This window comes from Desmodus rotundus, chromosome 4 (assembly GCF_022682495.2).
Source record: "Desmodus rotundus isolate HL8 chromosome 4, HLdesRot8A.1, whole genome shotgun sequence".
NCBI classification, from domain to species: Eukaryota; Metazoa; Chordata; class Mammalia; order Chiroptera; family Phyllostomidae; genus Desmodus; species Desmodus rotundus.
Window position 1 is genome coordinate 43,105,695 of NC_071390.1, and position 23,529 is coordinate 43,129,223.

Below are 23,529 nucleotides of genomic sequence, written 5' to 3' on the forward strand. Positions count from 1 at the left end.
GTATACGATGTCTAAAAGACAAGGAGATAAAGTTTTGAGGTGAACAAATAAATGCTAAATGCAACAGAGGAGTTGGAGAGAGTTAAAACTGTGCAAAAGTAATGGAGTTAAACAATAAATAGGCCAAAGCAGAATAATAGATAAAGTAAAATAGAATTAGGAGTTTAAGAAGAGAGTAGACTACAAGGAAATGCAATTTTTATTAAATATTTGCCAATCATCAAGCAGGGTTGAGCTACTGCGTGTGAAGAAAGGACCAGTAAAAAGTAATATGAATGAACAACCTAGAGAAATAAAAGATAATTATAGAATAAAAGCCTCAAGAGTTGGGCTCAAGTCCAGGTAATAATTAGAAACACTAGTTTTTTAAAATTTTTTTTTAGATTTCATTTATTTATTTTTAGAGAAAGGGGAAGGGAGGGAGAAAGAGAGGGAGAGAAACATCAATGTGTGGTTGCCTCTCTAGGGGACCTAGGTGCACACTCTAGGGGACCTGGCCCACCACCCAGGCATATGCCCTGACTGGGAATTGAATCAGCGACCCTTTGGTTCACAGGCCAGCACTCAATCTACTGAGCCACACCAGCCAGGGCTAGAAAGATTAGTCTTAAAGGAACACAACTCCCTTTGAAACTAAAGAGAGATTTAAAAAACAAAAAAAAGAGTCAAGGACAAAAATTCTAAAGATTCTTATTGCTGACCCTGAGAAATGGCCAACCTCTTAATGAACTCTAGCACATGCAATGAAACAATAATGTTCTCATCTATCTTCTGTGAGCATAAACTTCAGATCACTTGTCTTCATCAGGCGTACTCTGTTACTTTTGCACACATTTATCTAATGGCTTCAGCATGGTGTGCCACCTCCATAGCTCAGCAGGACAGCAAAGCCATGGCTAACACAGTAATCACACCTCTGATTCCAGACTCTTTACCAGCTGAGATTTGAGGTGACATTTTAGTTTCTAGAACTCACCACTTACAAATCAATCTGTTAACTTTCATTAAGTCTTTGCTCCTGTCTTTGAATTATAATCAAAATAAATGTATGTGGCTTACAGAATTTCTTATACTTTCAAAATTGGCATTACTGTTATTTCTCAAATTATCCCATCTATATGTCACAGGTCCAGCATATCAAGTGACCGAAATTGAGATGACGTCACACACACCTTAAGCACTGCCCACACAACACAAGACGGGCGACACTGAAGAGTTTGCTGAGCTTATCACATGTACTATAAGAAACGCCAGCTGCAGATACACCAAGTGAACACTAAGGGATGCCATGTTGTGTTTTCCAGCAGTTAGTAGTTTACAAGCAATGTGGCTAATTAGCCCATCAGTCTTCACTGAAAGTGTTTTCATAAACATTCTGCCAGCTACAAGGCGCTGTGTGTGCATGTTAAAATGTATTAAAACAGGAGTTCATCATCCCTTCAAATGAAGGATGAACTACATCTCCTGAGTACACTGTATTTGGCTGAAAAGATTATTTTATTTGTGACTTCATGCTTATATAAGAACACTCTTGAGATAAACTATAGTTAAATACACATAACATCAATATAGCAATGGATGGAAATAACAAGGCAGCAGCTATTGCCTTTGAACCATACATAGGCTGTGAGTAATCAGTGCTAAACATTTTATCCAAGTCCTAAATGAACCATTGTTGAACAGAGCAGAGAGAGCTGATCTGCTACTTAGGGATGGTTACCTAAAAATGAACTGCTTTTGTTTTAAATAAATAAATGTTTAATACAGCTGAATTTCAAAAAGTAAGATCTTTCAATACAGATGACCCAAAAGGGACACCAGTAAACATTTTAAATCTCTTTTCTCCCTTGGACACAATTTATTTTCTTGTACCAATGAAAATGCATTGGTACAATAATCAGGGAAGCAATAGGTAACATTTTAAAGGTTCAACATTAGAAATTCTATAATGGCATTTCTTGTTTAAGTACCCAGGTATACTGATAGGAAGATTAATTATACTTCCAAAATACCTTTCTCCAGGAATAATCATTCCTAGAAGTAATCATTTTCTCTGACTAATATGGATGATAGAAAGTCTTAATTCCTAATTCCTTCAGGGGAAAAATGGTCTGTAAACCTAGGGTCTTGCAAATCAAGAAGAAGGAAAACTACAGAAATGCAGAAAGAGGAACAAATTTTAATAATACCTTGAATACGTGTATTAGGCATATGAGGAATGTGTTCTTTTTTATATATAAAAGTTTACTTCTCACCAGGGAAGCAAACAGTACCCTAGCTACTAGCCACATCATCTACCCTTCTAGAAATACTCATAAGCCATGAAAAGTGGGATAAGGTGTCAGCTGCTGCTGTGCTAAGCTTTACAAACATGGAGTTGGGAGGCTCCTGCTTTAGTAGACTAGATAGTGCAGCATTTCTTTTAGTATAAGATACTACAACCCCATATTTGGGAAGAAGAGCTATAGTTAGACGGCCCCTGATAAATTCAAAAGCTTCTCATTAATCTTCTTAGCCCTCCAACTAGCTCATGGTAGCACTGGTGGAGACCCAAAGTTAAAAATAAATCGGGAATTATTTTAACAGTGGCAGGATTCCAACAAATTTGCAAGTCCTGTCCCACTTGACATAAATGAATAGGAAGCCTTCAGTACATGCTTCCTTCCAATTGCTGGCTCTGGTAGGCAGAACTCCCCAGACTACTGGTGTTAGACTGCACATTCCAGATACAGATAATTCATGCCAAAGTACAATATATGATGGCTTGATTAATGCTGTCTTCCACCTGTGTGGGCATATTGGCTTGTTTGGGCAGTATGCAAAAGAGTTGAACCTTAATCTTTCTCTGAACACTCTTGAAATCTCAAATTAATCATCCCTTGATACATTAAAGAACCCATACTTTTATATTTATTTTATTTTACCAGGAATCTAAAGATGTATAATCATTGATAAAGCAGTTAACATTTGTATGAGAAAACTATTAATATTTTTAAATGTTCCAAGGCAAAAAAATATAATACCCTTTAAATATTAAAAGCAACTCTATTTACTTATTTATTACCAGTCTTAAAATGTCAGTCAGCTCCATGAGGGCAAGCATTGTCTGCTTTTCACTTCCAGGAGCCTAGCACATAAAACACAGCATGGCCCATAAAAATGTGTCAATAGATATTTAAATCTTTTAAAAGAAAACAGAAAAAATGGAAGTCTCTGAGCAAACGTATATAGGCAAAGACCACATCTGTCATTAAATTATATAAATACTTATCTGTACTAATATGGGAAAGATTCAGCTATCCCTACTTAATAATAAAATAAAGGAAGAAGTTTAGAAACACTATTTATCACTTCTTCATGTGTGTTCACACAGCCTTTTTGACATACCATCACAAAAGTACTTATCAGGCTACTTCCAGTCAAGACAGCAGCATAGGTAAATACGGCTCACCTTCTCGCACAACCACATCAAAATTACAACTAAAGTATAGAACAACCATCACTCAGAACTGGCAGAAAATCGAGTTGAATGGAAGGAAGTCTGACAACTACGGAATTAAAGAAACCAGATCCAATGAGACTGGTAGGAGGAGCAAAACAGTCTGGTCCCACATACATGTGTGGTAGATAAAAATTCAGGAGGGGTATCTCAGGAGTGGAGTCACAGCCCCACATGGTGCCCCCAGCTCAGGGTTCCTGTGCCAGGAAGATCAGTCTCCATAACTTCTGGCTACAAAACCCAGTGGGGATTGAGTTGGTGGAAGAAAATTCTGGAGTCCCAAGCAGTTCCTCTTAAAGAACCCACACACAGACTCACCTACTCAGACTCACTCCCTCTGCACTCCAGCACCAGCGTAGCAGCTTGAAAGGCCCCAGTGGCATATAGAAAGAAACTGAAGTGTCTGGGGCCAAGGCAAGAGCTGGGGAACAATTTTCTCCCATACAGAAAGGTGAGCAGAGGCCATTACCTTTTCTGCTCTCTCCCCCTACAGAAGCACAGTCAGCAGGCTACATCTACCTAGCTAACACTGTTTGCCCCACCCTGGAGATCCCCTGAGACTCTGCCGCACACAACTTATAGACCCACCCAAGCTGCTTTTCCATATGAATGGCTGGCCTTGACTCATGCTTCATAACTTTCTATATCCTCTCAAACAAGCAACAGCCCACCTCAGTGAGCCCCCAGCCCCTGTACCCCTTGCTAAGTGGCTCCAGGCCTGGCCTAGATTCACAGCTTGGCTTCACCTGGGAATCTTCAAGCCCTGTACAAGTAGCAGCCATCTCAGATTGCTTTATAGCTCAGGCAGGGTGGCCCCAGACAAAACATAGGTGGGAGCTGAGCTTGGCCTGCAACACCTGGGAAACACCAGGGCCAGTGCACCCAGAGGACAGCTACAGACCATGGTGGGTACCACCACACTGCCTGTGCACAGCTGATTCTCCATGGAGGGCAGACATTGGTGGTCAGTGGTCACAGTCAATCCTTGTAGCTGACTGGCCTGGGTAAATCCCTTCCATTGATCTGCCAACAGCAACCAAGACTCAACTACAAGAGGAAGGTATACTCAGCCCACACAAAGGGTGTACCTTGATACATCCTTTATAGGGTCCAGGGGAGGATGTGCCACTGGACCCTATAGAGCACCTACTACATTAGGCCACACTACCAAAACACGGAGTCAAAGCAACACTACCTAATACATAGAAACAAACACAGGGAGGCTGCCAAAATGAGGAGACAAAGAAACATGGACAAAAGGAAAAACAGATCAAAATTCCAGAAAGAGAACTAAACAAAATGGAGATAAGCAATCTATCAGATGCAGAGTTCAAAATACTGGTTATAAGGACTCTCAAGGAAGTTAGTGATGCCTCAACAGCATAAAAAAGACCCATTCAGAAATGAAGGATACACTAATTGAAATAAAGACCAATTTACAGGGAAACGATAGTAGAGTAGATGAAGCCGAGATTCAAATCAATGATGTGGAACATAAGGAAACAAAAAAACACCAATCGGAACAACAAGAAAAAATAATACAAAAAAATGAGGAAATATAAGCAGGCTCTGGGACAACTTTAAGAGGTCCAAAATTCACATTATTGGAGTGCCAGAAGGAGAAGAGAAAGAGCAAGAAATTGAAAATCTAGCTGTAAAAATAATGAAAGAAAACTTCCCTAATTTTGTGAAGGAAATAGACATGTAAGTCTAGGAAGCACATAGAATGCCAAATAAGATGGATGCAAAGAGGCCCACTCCAAGACACATCATAATTAAAATAACAAAGGTTAAAAATAAAGAGAATCTTAAAAGCAGCAAGAGAAAAGAAGTTAGTTACCTACAGGGGAGTTCCCATAATATTGTTAGCTGATTTCTCAAAAGAAACTTTGCAGGCTAGAAGGGATTGGCAAAAATCATTCACAATCATGAAAAGCAGGGACCTACAGCCAACACTGCTCTACCTAGCAAAGCTATCATTTAGAATTGAAAGGCAGTTAAAGAGCTTCCCAGACAAGAAAAAAATTAAAGAAGTTCATTATCACCAACCAGTATTATATGAAATGTTAAAGGGACTTATTTAAGAAAAAGAAGAAGATCAAAAATATGAACAATAAAATGGCAAAAAAATACATATCTATCAACAATTGAATCTAAAAAACAAACTAAGCAAACAAGGAGAACAGAGACAGAATCATGGATACAGACAGCATTTTGATGGTTGCCAGATGGGAGGGGGATGTGGAAGAATGGGTGAAAAGGTGAGGGATTAAGAAGTACAAATAGGTAGTTACAGTATGGCCATGGGGATGTAAAGTGCAGTATAGGAAATGAAGTAGCCAAAGAATTTATATGCATGACCCATGGACATGAACAACGGTGGGGTGATTGCCTGAGGGAGGTGGGGGTGCTTGGTGGAGGGGGGCAAAAGGGGAAATATCAGGACAACTGTAATAGCATATTCAATAAAATATAATTTAAAAGAGAGAGAGGAAGGAAGGGAGGGAGGGAGGGAGGGAAAGAGAAAGAGGGAGAGAGAGAGAGAAAGAATGAGGGAGAGAGAGAAAGGAAGGAAGGGAGGGAGGGAGTGAGGGAAAGAGAAAAGGAAAGAATAGAGTTAGGTGGAGTTTTTTTCCAATAAATGATACTGAAGCAATTAAACTTCCATATGCATCCATATGATACCAGATCAACTAAATTTCCTTATAAAAAAATGAATCATGATCCCTAAAACTCATATCAATCATAAAATTTATTTCCATATAGATTGTAAAAGTAAAACAAAAAGTCTCTAGATGATAACGTTGGAGAATATCATCTTGACTATGTAGTAAGCAAAGTTTTTTAAGAAGAAAATCTCTATCAATAAAACAAAACAATTAGCTAGAATTTATTCAAATTACTCCTGTATATCAAAAATGCTTAATATAATAAAAGGCAGACATTTTTTTAATCTATAGTTAACAAAGGATTTATATCTAGAACTGTTGGGAACCACCCTGTCTGGTTTTAGAAGCTATAAACCCCTATGGCTAAGGCTGAGTCAGAGACCTTGGGACCATAAGCCACTAAGGAGACAAAGCTTATCTCCCTGGCAGGGGAGCCACCTCTGCCCACTTTACTTTACCCTGCTTGGCCCTGAGCCTGACCAGTTAGCCAATGACGGGTAAGATTCCTCAAGGGAGGGATGACCTAAGACAAGCATGGTCACAAAGAGGCCCACAGGGAAGGACTTAGGGGGCTATAGAAAAAGGGGGTAATGGACCCTCACCCCTTGGCTTTCACAGCCTGAGTCCTCATTCTGTCTGCAAGAAGTCTCCTAATCTCTTGGCTGCCTTACTTCCCCTACTCGACTTAAGCCTGAAACAATGCCTTAAGCCTGAAACAATGACAGAGGGTGGTGCAGTCCTGTGCTGGAAAGGGCAGGTTCCCTGGGGAGATCAGGCCTAAGAAAGAATGCATAAAATCCTGTGAAACCTGCTTTGCTAATATCCTCAATTTAAATGATAAGGGTTCAAGCCTGAAATGAGTTTGTTTCCCAAAGTCTTATAGCCCTTTAGCTAACTGACCCTGACTCAGAATAAACCCTCAGAGTTCTTTGTTTGTTATCTATTGTTTGATCCTTACTGCCTGACAATGATTGATGAGCTTTACCTGTATTCCTGTGCAAATTGAACCCAATAAAAGCCCATTGAGGAAAAGGCTGTTGGCCCTTCTCCTTTGAGAGATGGGCCACCTTTCCTTCCCAAGCAGATCATGTCTTGGTAGACTTATTCTCATCTGTGGCAGCGGGGGAGGGGGGGTCCTGCAGGCGGAGCCCCCCCACATAGAACATATAAAAAATCATCCAAGAAATACAGATTAAAGCTACAATGAAATGCCACTACATACACTTGAATTTAAAGTACTGACCCTCATTAACACCAACTTACTAAGAATGTAGGGCAACTGAAATCGTTATACTTTACTGATAAGAGAGTCAATTGGGAAATCCACTTTGGAAAACTGTTTGGTAATATCTATTAAATCTGAGTCTATACCTTACAATTAGCAATTTCATTCCCAGGTATAAACCCAGTGGAAATGTCCACACTCATGCACCAAAAGTAATATATAACTATGTACATAGCGCAATGTTCATTAAAGCCAAAAGCTGGAAGTAACTCATATGTCCACCCACAGTATAATGAATAAGTAAATATTAATCAATAAATGAATGAATTCAGTGAGATTCAAAAATAACAATTAGCAAAAGAAGCCAGACCCAAGAGATACCATACTATATGACCTCACATAAAGTTCAAAAAGAGGCAAAACCAAAACACAACAGGATAATGGCCACCTTTGAAGGGAAGGGTAGGAGGGGCAAGGGGTGCTTCTAGGGTTCTAGTAGTGTTCTGTTTCTTGACCTGGGTGGAGGTTACATTAGTGTTTCACTACCTGAAAATGTACTGAGTTGCTCACAATAATATATGCATTTTTCTGTATATATGTTATTCTCGATAAACCATTCAAAAACCTTAATTATAACCAATCAGGTGATTTAGAAGCAAAGTCTATAGATTGTAGGGGAGTAGAGCCTATACAAAAATAACATACTATGTGCTACAGGTAAAAACATGTAGTCTAGGCTAATTCTTAGCTAATTCCTAGATTATTATGTGAATATTCTAAAACTATTTAAACAAAATACTGGATTTAATACTTTGCCATTTATAGATGTTCAGTATAAACTACAACATCTATAGTTTAACTACAGGTGTTAAAACTATACAAGTAAACTATAAGATCACGTGTGACCATAAATAACCACTACGTGGATCCCTTTTGCTGGATCTCTACAGCTACACCCTTCCTTTCACCACCCTCCCCTAATACTTTCCAGGTCCCAACTTCCCCAGTCAAGTTCTTTAGGCAACCAAATCCTCACATTATTTATCACTTCAAGTTTCTAAGTAAAGCCACTAAATATAGTAAAATAAAACAAAACAGAATTTTGTAGTAAGCTACATAAATTATACTATGTCTTCATTAGAAGAAATTTTCTAAATTAGTCTCAAAATTCTTCTTGAAAATAAGTCAGTATATATATATCTCCTCTACTTCCCATACTTTTTTCACTTTTCCAAATACCTTAAACTTCCCATTTTCTCTGCATTAGGGCTTCACATTAAGCCACTGAACAAAGTCCTTTTTAAAAAGCACCAAAAACTATTTTAAATACATTTGTAGTATCATACAGTGTTGCTTGGATCAGAATTTATTCTCCTGAGACCTCCACTCCACCACCGAGCTAAAATCCCTTCCAAGATTTTGAGAGCCATGCTCATCCCTGTTTTCTATAGGGTGAACACTGGCCAGTCCCCAGATTCCACGACCATTTGCACTTCCGCTGCTTTCCTCCCACACCCAAGTGGCCATGGCTCAAGTTGGCAGTATGCCAAAAAAGAATCAGAAAGTAAAACATTTGGTCATCTTTAACGAAGTATATTTGTTGTGTACACAGAGTAGGTCATACATTATAATAGACCATAGTGAGGGATATACTGCATAATCGGAATCTAAACAGACTTCTCTTTGAGAAATTCTCTTTAAAATAATTTACTTCTAGTGAGCTGAAAATGTTGACTGACTTTTTTAAGAAATATCATTTAATGACAATTATTGTAATTATTGTTCCCTTCTAAGAATGACCAGTGTCTTACATATTTATTACTAGGTGGTTTATGGAAACTATGCTATCAAATAGATCCCATTCTGAAAGGAACAATACCAGAACAGGGTTCGTTTTCCAAACTAAAGACTCAGCAATGAAACTATAGCTAGGAGAGTAATTTCTCATGACAGAAAGATAAAACCATTGTAAAATTTTATAATATGAAGTGACAGAATGATGCATCAACGTTTTACTTACAACATTTATCAGGTGTCTGTTATAGGTCAGACATTGCTAATAAAAAAGTGGTACTTGCCACCCTCAAGGAATTAAGAGTCTAGATTACTGAACAATTAAATCAATGTTTGGTGCATGGGGTGGTAAGTCCTCTGAAAGAGAAATGCTCAGAATCTCTCAGGACAGAAGACAGGCATCTAAATCAACATCCAGTAAACAATTCCTGGAAAAGACGACTCGGGCTGAGCCTTGCTGCTGAGTGAGAACTGGCTGAATGAGAAGAGCTCTCCAGGGCAAGGGAATGGCTCTGCTGACAGAGGCATAAAGCAACTTGGATCATTCCAGATACTTAGAGTACCAGTTTGGAGGAAAGCTTGAGGGGAGACAGAATCCAGAAATGAGAAGAGAGAGAATGGCAGAAGCCACATTATTAAATGCTGTGGGAGCTAGGTTTAAAAGTTTCCACTGTATCCAGACAGACCCCTAATCCTTCAAAAGCTACTAGAATGGATTTTAAGCAAGGAAGTAAAATGAGTATATTTTCATTTTTAAAAAAGATATCTTTGCTTTGGTATGAGACAAGGCTAATGCAGTAATCCTGAATTTGGGAGGTGACATTGGAAATGGAGAAGAGGGAACAGACCTGAGAGGCAAAAGGAGATAGAATTTGTTGAACTTGAAAGACTAATTGGAAGAGAGGATGGAATGAGAACAAAGAGCCTACATTGACTTGGAGACTAAGTAGTTGATAGTGTCAGGGCACCAAAGACAGGAGAAAGGTAGTTCAGAGGCAGCAGGAGGAAGATGAATTCATTTCACGTTACCTTGGACAGTATGTTTTCTACATATTGTCCAAAGAAGCCCTAGAAAATATACATCGCATGTAAAGTATATAACAAATAATCCATCTGTATTAGACCTAAAATTTATTATAGCTATTCATTTCATTATTTAATTAGCAAAAATTTCCTGGATCTCTTAAAATTAATGCTGGGGGGTAGGAGGAAAGCAATATTTGAACACCCAAAGTCTCTATTACAAAGTGGAACAAAAAAATTTAAGTTTTGTATTCTCACAGAATAGTTTCTTGAATCGCACTGAGGTAGAAAATTATTCTATTGACCAACGAATATTCAGCATTTTTTAAATAACCTACAAATGAGACTTACATTCATTAGAAAACTATTATACTCTCATAAGTAAAGATATCGGAAGATGGTACCTTTATTTATGATATCTTTTATTAGATAATATTAACACAGCAGCAACATAAGTTATGCAGAGTGTGTGCAAATCATTTTTTTAAGTTTGGGAAATATAAACCTTCAGAAAAAATTTTTAAAAATATACTTCTGAGATAGAAACTTCTATCTCCAACTGTTTACATGGAACATTATAATTTATGTATGGGAAAATAAGTCTTCAGTTCCATTGGTCATTTTTCATTATATTCTATGACAGAAAAGGTACTCTTCTCTTTGTCTATTATGGATAAACTGTGACATGGTGAGGGAAGAAGTTGCCTGGAGGAGCTGAGCAACTAAAGGGAAGAACCAGGACTGGGTTTCTAAGCCTCAGAGCTGTTTAATGAGCCATTCTGGCTCCCACAGCTAGCTCCTCAGAACTCTGCAAAAAACATTTCAACTTAAAAAATAGTTTAAACTATTAAACTTTCGGTCAGAAAAAAGCAAAACACTCACAAAACTCATCCAGTAACTAACACCCGAAGGTATGCAGTTTGCTCCCGACCAGGACCAGAGTACTCACTTTCTTTGCGAACTTCCTTAAGTGTGGCAGTAAGCTCTTCCTTTAAAACCGTGGCTTCCTGGGCGATCTTCTCTCCCTTGTCTAATAAATTCCAAGTTGCCTCTTCCACGGAAGCTAGAAGAACTCTGGCTCTTTTTGAACATCCCTTTTTCCTGTTAGAAGGATTCTGGGGACAATTTACAAGTGTAGTAACCTAAAATTGGAAAAATATAAGTCACTCATTAGACAAATTGTGAGGAGAACACAGATCTGCGATATCATAGCCCAGAACAAAAGGAAATATATCCAAGAAACAGGAAGTGTATCATAGAAACACAGAGCAGTACATCCCCAAAAGTGAAGGCACCAAGAGCAGTATTATCAGCCACCATGGAGTTCCCAATCAGAGGCAAGTAAGAAGGGAAGGAGGAAGGGCCCTAGAGATTGGATCACATCAAGTTATACTATTGGAACAATGTGTGTGTACCTGTGTGTTATTTTAATTACAGAAACTTCATATGGAAAAAAAAATACAGAACCCTGATAAAGCATGAAAAAGTATACATCTCAAAAATATCAAATAATTATAAAATAAAATTTATCACTTTGTAGCCAGCAATTTATATTAAGAGGGAGGCAAAAAATAATTATAATTAAGTCAGTAAGTACTAGCCTATTTAGGCTGAAAACAGAGGTTACTAATATCAGAGTGGTGGGAAATACTCTAAAACATAGAGCAGTGGCCACCTCAGCAGAACAGAACCCAAATCCTTACTGTAACCCACATTCCTGGCCCTATGTAACCTCTCTACCTGTCTCTGCACACTCCCGTTACTCAGCTGGCCCCTCAAACAGTTCTCACTCCAAGTCCCCCATCAAGAGGCTTTCCTGACCACCTCGTCCCTATCCCCATCCCCACCACTCTTGTCTCTGACCCTACTTTCTAGTTCTTCAAAACACTTACAGAGCCTGACACTTTTCACTTATTACATATATATAACATACTTCCCGTACTAAAATGCAAAGTCTGGGAAAGCAGGTAATGTTTTGTTCTCCAGCACCCAGAACACTGCACAAAGTAGCTGCTCAATAAATACTGTATCAATGGATTAATGAATGCAGTAGTTGAAAAGAGGGACTTTTTAATTTCTACGCAGTATTTTGGGAGAACCAAGATGGCGGCGTAGGTAGACACAGTGCGCCTCCTCGCACAACCAGAACTGACAGAAAATCAAATGGCAAGGAAGTCCAACACCAAGTAGATAAAAAATAAACATTCATCCAGACCAGTAGGAGGGGCGGAGACGGGCACCGGGGCAGAGGGGACTCGCGTGGCTGTGGCGGGACCGAGACTGGCGGAGTGCGGGAGGAACGGGGCAAGCAGTCTGACCACTGGTAGACACTGCGGCCCCACATTTGCACACAGATAAACCAGGAGGAACGTCGGGGAGCGAAGCAGACCGCGTAACCTAGGGCTCCAGCTCGGGGAAATAAAGCCTGACCTCTGATTGAGGATGCCCGTGGGGGTTGGGGCAGCAGCGGGAGAGACTCACAGCCTCACAGGAGAGGTCGTTGGAGAGACCCACAGGGGCCTAGAGTGTGCACAAGCCCACCCACTCGGGAACCAGCACCAGAGGGGCCCAGTTTGATTGTGGGTAGCAGAGTGGGGGAGTGGGATCCGGGGGAGGGTGGGGCGGGCGCCGCCGTTCCCTCTTGGCCCCTCCCGCACGTATAGCGTCACAGCGCAGCTGACCAGCATTACCCCGCCCCGGGGAACACCTAAGGCTCTGCGCCTTAAAGTAACAGACAAGCCAAGACCAAAAAAAAAAAAAAAAAAAGGCCCAAATGACAGAACACTTCAAAGCTCCAGAAAAAATACAACTAAGCAAGGAAGAGATAGCCAACCTATCGGATGCACAGTTCAAAACACTGGTTATCAAGATGCTCACAGAATTGGTTGAATCTGTTCGAAAACCAGATGAAAAAATGAAGCCTATGCTAAGAGAAACAAAGGAAAATGTACAGGGAACCAATAGGGATGCAAAGGAAACTGGGACTCAAATCAACAGTGTGGACCAGAAGGAAGAAAGAAACATTCAACCAGAAAAGAATGAAGAAACAAGAATTCGGAAAAATGAGGAGAGGCTTAGGAGCTTCCAGGACATCTTGAAACGTTCCAACATCCGAATTATAGGGGTGCCAGAAGGAGAAGAGGAAGAACAAAAAATTGAAAACTTATTTGAACAAATAATGAAGGAGAACTTCCCTCATCTGGCAAAGGAAACAGACTTCCAGGAAGTCCTGGAAGCTCAGAGAGTCCCAAAGAAGCTGGACCCAAGGAGGAACACACCAAGGCACATCATCATTACATTACCCAAGGTTAAACACAAGGACCTGCATCCAAGAGTACTGTATCCAGCAAAGCTATCATTTAGAATGGAAGGGAAGATAAAGTGCTTCTCAGATAAGGTCAAGTTAAAGGAGTTCATCATCACCAAGCCCTTATTATATGAAATGTTAAAGGGAGTTACCTAAGAAAAAGAACATAAAAAATAGGAACAGTAAAAATGACAGCAAACTCACAGTTATTAACAACCACACCTAAAACAAAAATAAGAGCAAACTAGGCAAACAACTAGAACAGGAACAGAACCATAGAGATGGAGATCACATGGAGGGTTGTCCATAGGGGAGTGGGAGGGGGAGAGGGGGGGAAAGGTTCAGAGAATAAGTAGCCTAGATGATAGGTGGAAAATAGACAGGGGGAGGGTAAGAATAGTGTAGGAAATGTAGAAGCCAAAGAACTTATAAGTATGACCCATGGACATGAACTCTAGGGGGGGAATGTGGGAGGGAGGGGGTGGGCAGGATGGAGTGGAGTGAGTTGGGGGAAATGGGACAACTGTAATAGCATAATCAATAAATATATTTAAAAATAAAAATAAATAAATAAAATTTCTCTACAGTATTTTGCATTGCCTAAATATGTTAATAATGAGTGCTGAATACTTTTTTAGATGTTTAAAATAAGAATAAACTCATAAGAGCATTACTGGAGACAGAAATTAAGCATCTCATATATTTGAAACAAAGCCTCATACCAAATTACATTGTGAAAAATATATCCATTTCTTAATTAAACCTTGGAGCTCAATAACAAAATTTGGTTTAATGTTTCCATGTGCAAAGCTTGAAGATCATCATCATAGAGGAAGAAAAAAAAAAACTTGAAACCAGTACTTTTAAAAAAAAGACCTGAAATTCCCATTGAAAGCTAGACTCTTGCATGATGTTAAATAGCCAAGGCTTGTAACAATCATTCGCCACTTCATTGACAACATACATACATACCCCTTCCTGCTCTGCAGCCTCTGAGATTTTGCTTGTTTATAGAGCATTAAACATTTGTTTAGTTGGATATCTAAACCCAGATTTTTAGTTAGGAACTAAGAAAGAACTTGTAAGCTGTAAGGAAATACATGGATAAGAGTAATTTTTGTCTACCCTTCTATTCCCCCTGCCCAACATACCCTCTGTTTTATTCTAATTTGTTGTATCCCCATGTTCATAACTGAGAGTGGAATGCCTTGCACCAAGCCTTTGTTTGCTCTCTTGGAAAACGAGAATAATTATATTATCCTATAAGACTATGTGAAGGTTAAATAATGTAAAATGTTTTGTAAAATGCATAACATGGCATAAATATTGGTTGGCACTTAATGTGTGTTTTCTAGTTTATTGTCCACATTGACGTAGAAAATCTGTTATGGGATCCTTGTCAAAGATGTCCTCTCTGGATCTAACCTTATCTTGCTCTTGGGGTTCCCTGTGCTGACTGTGTAAAGGCAGTTAACAAAGCACAGTCCACATGCCTTAAAAGCAGCCAAATATGACCACATTTCTCTATCATGCATTATATAAAGATGATAATAAGCCTGATTTATTACATGGGTTTTCACACACCCCAAAAAGCAAATAACTTACTGTTGTCAGTCTAATTTATATATCAAGAGTGAAAAGACACTTGTCCAGACTAAAACAAATTATAGCACCTAGTTTAAAACTTGTTTAAAATGAAAAATATGTATCATTGTCTAAAATGTTTCTTCAAAATGTATTTTAAGTGCCATAATTCATGATGCTTCCCACTGAACATTCCTCTATTATTGTTCAGATCCTCCATGCCCCAAATGGTTTCCATAGACTAGCCTGAGCTTAGAAATTAAAATGAGCATTCCAGAAATGCTTTGTTCCTTATAATAAATGCTGGAGAAGAAAGAAATGTGAAAAGAACATTGTATAACAGCACTGTGCTTCCATCAAAAAAATGCAATTGCAACTTGTAAATTATTCACTTGTATAAATCGCTTGCTTGTGCCTGTCTTCTTTTAAAATGCTCCAATATGGTTATTTATTATTGATTAAACTAAAGTCAAGTGATGTTTTCATTGATCCATTTCAAAAAGTAAACATGGCTTGGTAATTCTGGTGGGGGGTGGCAAACAAAGCTAAACTTTTTTTTAACCCAACTCACCTACAGACAGGATCTAAGACTCCTATCAGTGATGCCACTCACTACGTGATTCTCACCAGGGGTTGCAGGGCGCATGTGTTACTGGAAAGTCCCCCATCTCTGGAAGGAATGCCAGCTTTCAGTAAAGTTAGCTTTCAAGCTATTCAAGTTATTTCTTTTTCAGTATAAAATCGGTTACAATTTTATAAGACCACAAAAACTTTAGTTGGATTTTACAGCAAAGATGATTCTCCTGCAGGGTCCAAGCCCATGTCTTGCTAATCTTTCTTTTTGTCACTGATTCACAACCTACCCCCATCCCTCTCTTTCAGACCTTAGGGGTCCCTCTCATAAGGAAAATCTTCCACACGAGGCTTGCAGCTCTTAAAGAACTTGGGTTTACTCACTTTCCCTCAGTCTTTAAATCTGTGCTAGGCTACCGACACACCTTCCTCATAAATACAGGGATGAGTTTCTCGCTGAAATGGTCCTAAATTACAGACTTCAAGCACTATGAAAATAAGAAATTCCCTACTTTCTTAACTTTGCATGTTGAAAATTCCATAAAACCGGGTATATATTTAATAATAGATAATAGTTATATATTAAAACTTAGAGTATAAAAAAAAAGGATTTTCAAATCTCTCCTCATTCGGTTGTGCTGCTCTAGACGCACGGAAGATTAAACTGATTTGCTTAGTGAACCAAGCCATGAACCGTCCTGCACAGCTCCCCAGCACGGAACAGGAGACTGCAGAATATGGTGTGAGGTTGTGATTGACTTTCATAGGTGGCATCATACTAAAGCCAGCTTTATGGAACGTCTTCTCTAGTGCCAACTTGGGTAACACATTTATATTCTATAATCATGTTCTTTCCCAATCTAACTAATTGTTTCATTATGTCTACTATCATATTAGTATAAAAAGTCCATGTTAACAGCCATCTCTCCTCTTGTTTATTAGCTGAAACACTTTGAATTTCAACCTTCCTCCAGCAGTTCACAGGAGTCTTCAGGGCTACTTTTGCTTTCTTGAATTAATTTTAATGGGTGAAATAAAATGTAAGTCATTTAAGCAATGTTATTTAGCTAAAACTTCAAACAGAGTTCTGAAAGAAATTTAAAGGGTAGGAAAATAAAATTGCCTATAGATCAGTAAAACCACTGATCCCTTTACAGTTATTATCTAATTTTGCATGGGGCAGTGGGGGGAGGTCCCTTCAAGTCATCAAGAATTTCAACTGTTCTTATTTCCTGCCAAAAACAACCTATTGTATTAACAAAAGTACTAGGGAAGAGTGAAGTGTAGGAAACCCACTGAATACATACCCCTCAGGTAACTTCAAAACTCCCCCAAAACCAACTACAATCTTCTTTTAGTTCATTTCACACCAATAACCATTTATTGAACACAAACCAGCTTTATCATGAACTCCATAAAATCAGGGGCTTGACTCATCCGGAAAACCCAGAGCTAGTATACTATAAATAATAAATAAATAGTGGTTGACTTAATGAGAAGAATAAAACTCTAGATTTTAGAAACCTTAAACTAAAAACCATAATGTTGACTGATTTGTACAGTTACAAACAGAGTTGTTAGTTATGCCAAAATTAAAATTTAATTTTACTAACAGAACCTGATGATTTTCATCAAAAGGAAACAAGTCTACAGTCAAATAGTTTATTTAAGGTCTGATCAGTTCAAAGTGATCTAAAATTAAGTATGTATTCATATTCCTTTGAAATTTTTATTTGAAATGTTTATATATTTGAAAAAACATTACATAGTTCATTTTTAAATGATAAATAAAAGGAACAGGCATACAATTTTTATTACTGATTTTCATTTTTTTTAAGCCATATATTAGAGCTGCCATAAAGTACCATGGAGTGGGTGGCTTAAGTCACCCAAATTTATTATCTCACAGTTCTGGAGGCTAGAATTCTGAGATCAAGGTATCAGCAGGACTTCTGTCACTGGTTTGCAGAAAGCCACCTTCTCATTCTGATGTGGTCTTTAATCTCTTGTGGCATCCCTGATATCTCTCTTCACCCTAATCTCTTCTCATAAGGGCACCAGTCATTCTGGATTAGGGTCCAACCTAAAACCCCATTTTAACTCAGTTACCTCTTTAAAGGTCTTATTTTGAAATGCATTCACATTCTCAGGTACTGGGGGCTTCCATACATAAATGGAAAAGGTGGGGGGGGCAGAATTCAACCTATAACAATCCTCACCACAAATGACACAGAAGTATTTTTAAAAATCATCACTTTTTCACTATAATTTAGGGTTTTGCTTATATATTAGATTAACAACTGCTAACATGGGCTATTCCATGGAGCTAGTGAGGGACAATAACAAAGCACATGTGGACCCCTCCCCAATTCTACCAGCCCTCATGGCCGTACAGATGGCATAAAGAGCAAAGATTTACACCTCAAGCAAATAAACAGCTGTAGCTAAAATGTTCTAATCTAGGAAGTATACTTATTCCTGGAAAAAAATAGGAACTAAAACACAACTAGGAAAAGACCACATGCTGAGACTACTATCAAATATTAGTTTCTTCCAGTTTTTACTCAGCTACTTATCAGCCAGAAACAAACAAAAAGCCAATATTGGACTCCACCATTCACTTATTCAACAAATACAGATGGTGCACCTGCACTGTGCCAGAAGGAGATGGCAGTGAGCCTCATTCCACAGAGGGGAGACAGAGGATAACGACGCACATAAGTAGTTATATAGCACAACAGTGGATATTAATATGTGCTATGAAGAGAATAAAGAAGGGTAAGGGAACAGATGAATGATGGGGAAGGGCTACTTTAGATTTGGTATCAGGGAAGGCATTTCTGATTAGGTAACAAGAACCACAAGGAAGTAGGAGTAAGATATTTGAATATCTGGGGGAAAATACTGCAAACAAAGGAAACAAGTGCAAAGTCTCCAAAGGAGGAGTTTGATGGGTATGTTCCCAAAAGGAGCAGAAAGGCCAGCACACCTACTGCAGACTGAGGGGAGAGCATGAGAGGTGAGGCCAAGCCGGCATCGAGGCACCAAATTGTGCAGGCCTTGTCAGTCACCGTCATCCCTCTCACTTCTATTCTTGTGACTGGGAGCCATTGAAGGTTTCAGAACAGGAAAGTAACATGATCTGACCTAAAATTTAACAGGATCGTTCTGGCTGCTCTGAGAGAACAGACTGGCGATTGGGCAGAGATGAGGTAGAAGGGTGAGAAATAGAAAAATGAAAAGCAGTTAAGAGGCTGTTTCAGAAGCCCAAGTAGAGACCAGGCTGGCTCGTTCCAAGGAACAAGCAGTGGTGGAGTTGTTGAGAAGTGACAGAACTCTGGTAATTCTGAAGTTAGTCAACAGGGTTTGCTGATAGACTGGATAGGAGTTATGAAAGAAACAGGGAGTCAAGGGTGATTCTGTGGCATCTGGCCTGAGCAGCTGGGTGTATGGAGGTAACATTTACTTAAGGAGATGTGAGGGAGAGGAATCAAGAGTTGGGCTTTAGGCATGTTAAATTTTCCTATTAGAGTTGCTAACTTGGAGACAATTCTGGAATGGAGAGATAAATGTGGGAGATATGTTTCTTATAGCTTAGATTTTCATTTTAGTTATTTGCATGGTAATGGTTCTGCTGGTCTTACTGAAATTTCAAAGATATCTGAGAATAGTATTCATTTTGTAAAATCATGAGACTGTATGAGATCTCCTAAAAACAAAGTACAGCTAGAGAAGTTACAGGCCTGGGCTTTAGGCATCCCAACATTTAGAAGTAGTATTTTTCAGGAAACCCAGCCATGAACCTATTCATCCTAGGATATATGGCTTTTGGAATTTCAAATGTAACTATTATTTATGCTTGTTTTATACAGAGCAAAAATTCAGAGTCAAATTCAGTCTTCAGTGAAAAAATGCAATATTAATTATACAGTCTCCTTCTCTACAAATTTTTCCAAAAATGTAGTGCTATTAAAATACTGAATTAAACAAACAAAGGAAAAATTATGTTCATGCTGTTACTTATACCTAAGCCAAGCATTAATGATTCTGGTGAATCAATAATCAATTATTTATAGTAGAGTACTGATTCAAAGAAATGCTTAGAAAGTAAAAGCAAAAGGACAATTCTTTTCCATCAATAAACATTGACTTCTTGAAGGAAAAAAGAATTAAAAAATCGAATCAGGCCAAAACTGGTCCTAAAATAAAGAATGAGTTGACCTCACATGTGGTAGTTTGGACATGATCACATAATCCCTTGTCCCATCCAGCCCAACATTCCACTTTCAACCGTGATGGGTGGTGGGATATGGTTATGGCCACTAATTCTGTGTTTCAGCTTTGTTTAATAATCATTTATAACCCTAACAACTATAAAATTGAATAATGATGCCAGTACCCTTTGTCAACACAAACTTGTGAAGCTTTATTTGCCTTTTACTCCCACTATCTGTTGCCATATTCCATTTTCCCACCTACCTTAGATCTTCAGATTTTTTTTCTCTTCTAACACAAAACTCATTATTATTGATGTCCATAATCACTTGTTCATCATCATGAGTAAGAGATAAGAGACATTAAGCAAAAAAATGACCATAGCTAGTGATTAGATTTGTAGGGCTCTATGGTCAAGATCTTATAGCAACACAAATGTGGTTTGAATACAATCCATCAGTGACTTAAATGTTGAGCTCACTTTAAAATAGATTAGATTGTGTTCACCTCATTTATCAGAGTTGTCTCTAAGTCAACAAAGGCATTTTTGCCTCATTTATTGGTGAAAATTATAAATCAGCCACCATTTTTAATCCTTTTGTCCAATGGTTGACCTTTGATGCCCTAAAGTCCCTCTTTCAAAACATCAGGATAGTACTGTTAGTCCCTTAAGTCTAAAACACCATCAGTTATAACACATATCATCCATTTAACCACTTTTTAAGAAGATAAGTATAGATGGTATTTGGCAATATTTAACTTTCTATATCCAAGGCTGAGCCATGAGGCCTATTATCCCAGGGAAAGAGAGAGACAACTTTGAAATTCAAAGATACCACTAATCATCCTTGAATTTCAAAGCTGGCTTTCTTCAAGTCTTAAGCAAAAATAGTTATGAAAGCCATTATAAAAAGAAAAAGTCATTGTCTAGATTCCTTTAAATTCCATTTAGCATAAGTTCTATCTGCTAGACTGGATCATGGAGTTTCATGAAAAAGATCTGGTCAGATAGGAAAATATGTAAGGAAGTGCACCTCACTTAACCCCAGTAGACTACTGGAAAAAGAGGCTGACAGGTAAGAAAGACGAATACATGTCCTTATTTCTCCTCCCTGAACTTCACCTAAATTAAGGATCTCTGTTAGCATGATTGAGAGAAAACACTGAAAGCAGAGGGACTTTGGTTCCATTTATCTTTGTGACTCTAAAAAATTGCTTCACGAGATTTCTTGCACAAATTTTGGGGTGGTCACAGTATAATCTTGACATCTCAGAGAAATTAGGTAGAAAGAAGGCCAGCTTAGCTTTCCCATGTCACTATTTTTTTAATCCTCACACAAAGATATGTTTGTTTTACTGACTTAGAGAAGAGAGGGAGGAACATCATTTGGTTGTCTCCCATACACACCCCAACCACGGAATGAACCTGCAACCTAGGTATGTGCCCATACTGGGGATCGAACCTGCAACTTTTTGGTTTATGGGACAACACTCCAACCAACTGAACCACTCAGCCAGGGCCCAAGCCACTCTTGACTCCCTTGAGGCATGGATAATTCTCAGACCATCCTAGTTAACCTAAAAGCCAATCAAAATATGACTGTTAAGTCCCAGCTGTTGTAGCTCAATGGATTGAGCATGAGCCTGGGAACCAAAGGGTCACCAGTTCAATTCCCAGCCAGGTCACATGTCTGGGTTTTGGGCCAGTTCCTCAATTGGGGATATGCGAGGGGCAGCCATACACTGATATTTCTACCCCTTTCTTTTTCCTTCCCTTCCACTCTCTCTAAAATAAATAAGTAAGTAAATAAATAAAATCTTTAATAAAATATAGTTTATTAAAAAAATATAACTGCTGAATACTAGTAGGCCTGCCCTAAGCCCACCATCATGAAGAGTAAGGTGATCCTATAGTAGAGGTTGAAAGGTGAACAGACAATGCTAGGCATGTAGTGAAGGACATATAATAGCTGGAACTTTGGGATCTGAAGAACCATCAAGGGCCAAAGTGAGACTAAGGCTGAGAGAAGCATGGACCTAACCAAGCTGAGAAAAAGAAGTCCTTAAATTTTATCAGGTGTAGACTACAGTAGGAAATGCAGAGAAGTGCCCATAAAATGCCATGCATGGGACTAGTCACCCCCCAAAGATCACCAGTCCAGAGAGCATCCCAGACCAAGTGTCCAAAGGTCACTACACAGATCCAAAGACCTATCTACCATCCCCATGAGGTCACATAAGCAATACCCCTTAACTACATGCTTCTGATCATTTTATATAAACAGACTATTTACCAAAAGGAATTATTTACATTGCTAAATCACAACAGTGTACCGATCTCATTGGCTGAAATAGAAAACATTTATCTCAATCTCCAGGGGGTGGAAGCTTATGAAGAGGATCAGATCACGTATGGAAGATAAAGCAGCTAAAGTGTATTGTGGGTAAATTTGTGATCCCCTACAAGAATCAAAAGAAAAACTACATTAAATGTTCCTATCTGCAGTGTGGATTAGTTGGTTGGAGCGTGACCTGTAGACCAAAGGGTCACAGGTTTGATTCCCAGTCAGGGCCCATACCCAGGTTGTGGGTTGATCCCTGGTGGGGATGCATACCCCAGGGTCGGGGCGCATACCCCAGTCAGGGCATGTATGAGAAGGCAACTAATCGATGTTTCTCTCTCACACTGATATTTCTTTCTCTCCCTGTCTCTCTTTTTCTCTCTATCCTCCCTCTCCCTTTCTCTAGAAAGCAATGAAAAATATGTCCTCAGGTGAGCATAAAAAAATGTTCATATCCATTTTAAGATGCATCCTAATTTCAGAAATGTTAAAAAATGTAAGGTGGAGAATGTGAGAAAATGTGTCTAAATTGAAGAAATACAGTATCTTGTAAATCAGGGTTAAGAATGCAGATTGGTTCCTAAAGAAAAAAATCTTGTCTGTAAATCACAAGCCACATTTGTTAAGCCTTACTTGTAGAGCATTCAGTACTGAGATGCCATATATCTCCAAATTCATCTATAACAAGGTTAAGTAACTTTCCCAGAGCTAAAAATTTTGTGTAGATTGTAACAAACTGTGTCCTGGTTTCAAACACACTAAAGGAGAGACACTAGCTCTTGAAAATCGGTTGATTTCTCAGGTCATGCTTCCTGGTGCCCCAAAGCTGTTTCTGGGAAGAACAGAATCAATTGATGTAAGACTGACCACAGGCTTGGAGAGGGAAGGAAGTGGGGCTGGCTGGGCCTAAGTCAGGGTGTGGGAGAGGCAGAACCTCTTCAAAAGAAATGCACGGGTCCCACCCAACAGGACAATCACCCTTGGGCTCCCTCTTCAAGGACTCAGTTGTACGAGTATCAGAGTTTAAAAATTCCTGGTGACTTCACCACTCAAGCACCTGCAGGTAGGCAACAGGCAGTGGTTTTCAACTCTGGCTACACAAGGCTGCAAATTAAAAGTTGAAATTTATAATCTCCTACACTTGTGCTTCTTCAACATTAATGTGATACAAATCACCTGGGATCTGATTACACCATAGATTTTTGAATCCATGGGTCTGGGGTTGGGCCTGAGAGTCTGCATTTTTTAAATGTTCCCAAATGAGCCTCATGCCAGTTCTTGGACAACACTTTGGTGAC

General features: G+C 38.9%; 1 protein-coding gene across 1 annotated transcript in view; it reads right to left on the bottom strand.

Annotated features, from left to right (window-relative positions):
* CTNNA3 (catenin alpha 3) overlaps nucleotides 1–23,529 on the bottom strand; it is a 1,492,024-nt gene that overhangs the window by 1,410,067 nt on the left and 58,428 nt on the right. Inside the window, exon 3 of the mRNA XM_053922528.1 lies at nucleotides 11,160–11,352. Coding sequence (XP_053778503.1) covers nucleotides 11,160–11,352 — 193 coding nt within the window. The remainder of the gene's footprint in view (nucleotides 1–11,159; nucleotides 11,353–23,529) is intronic.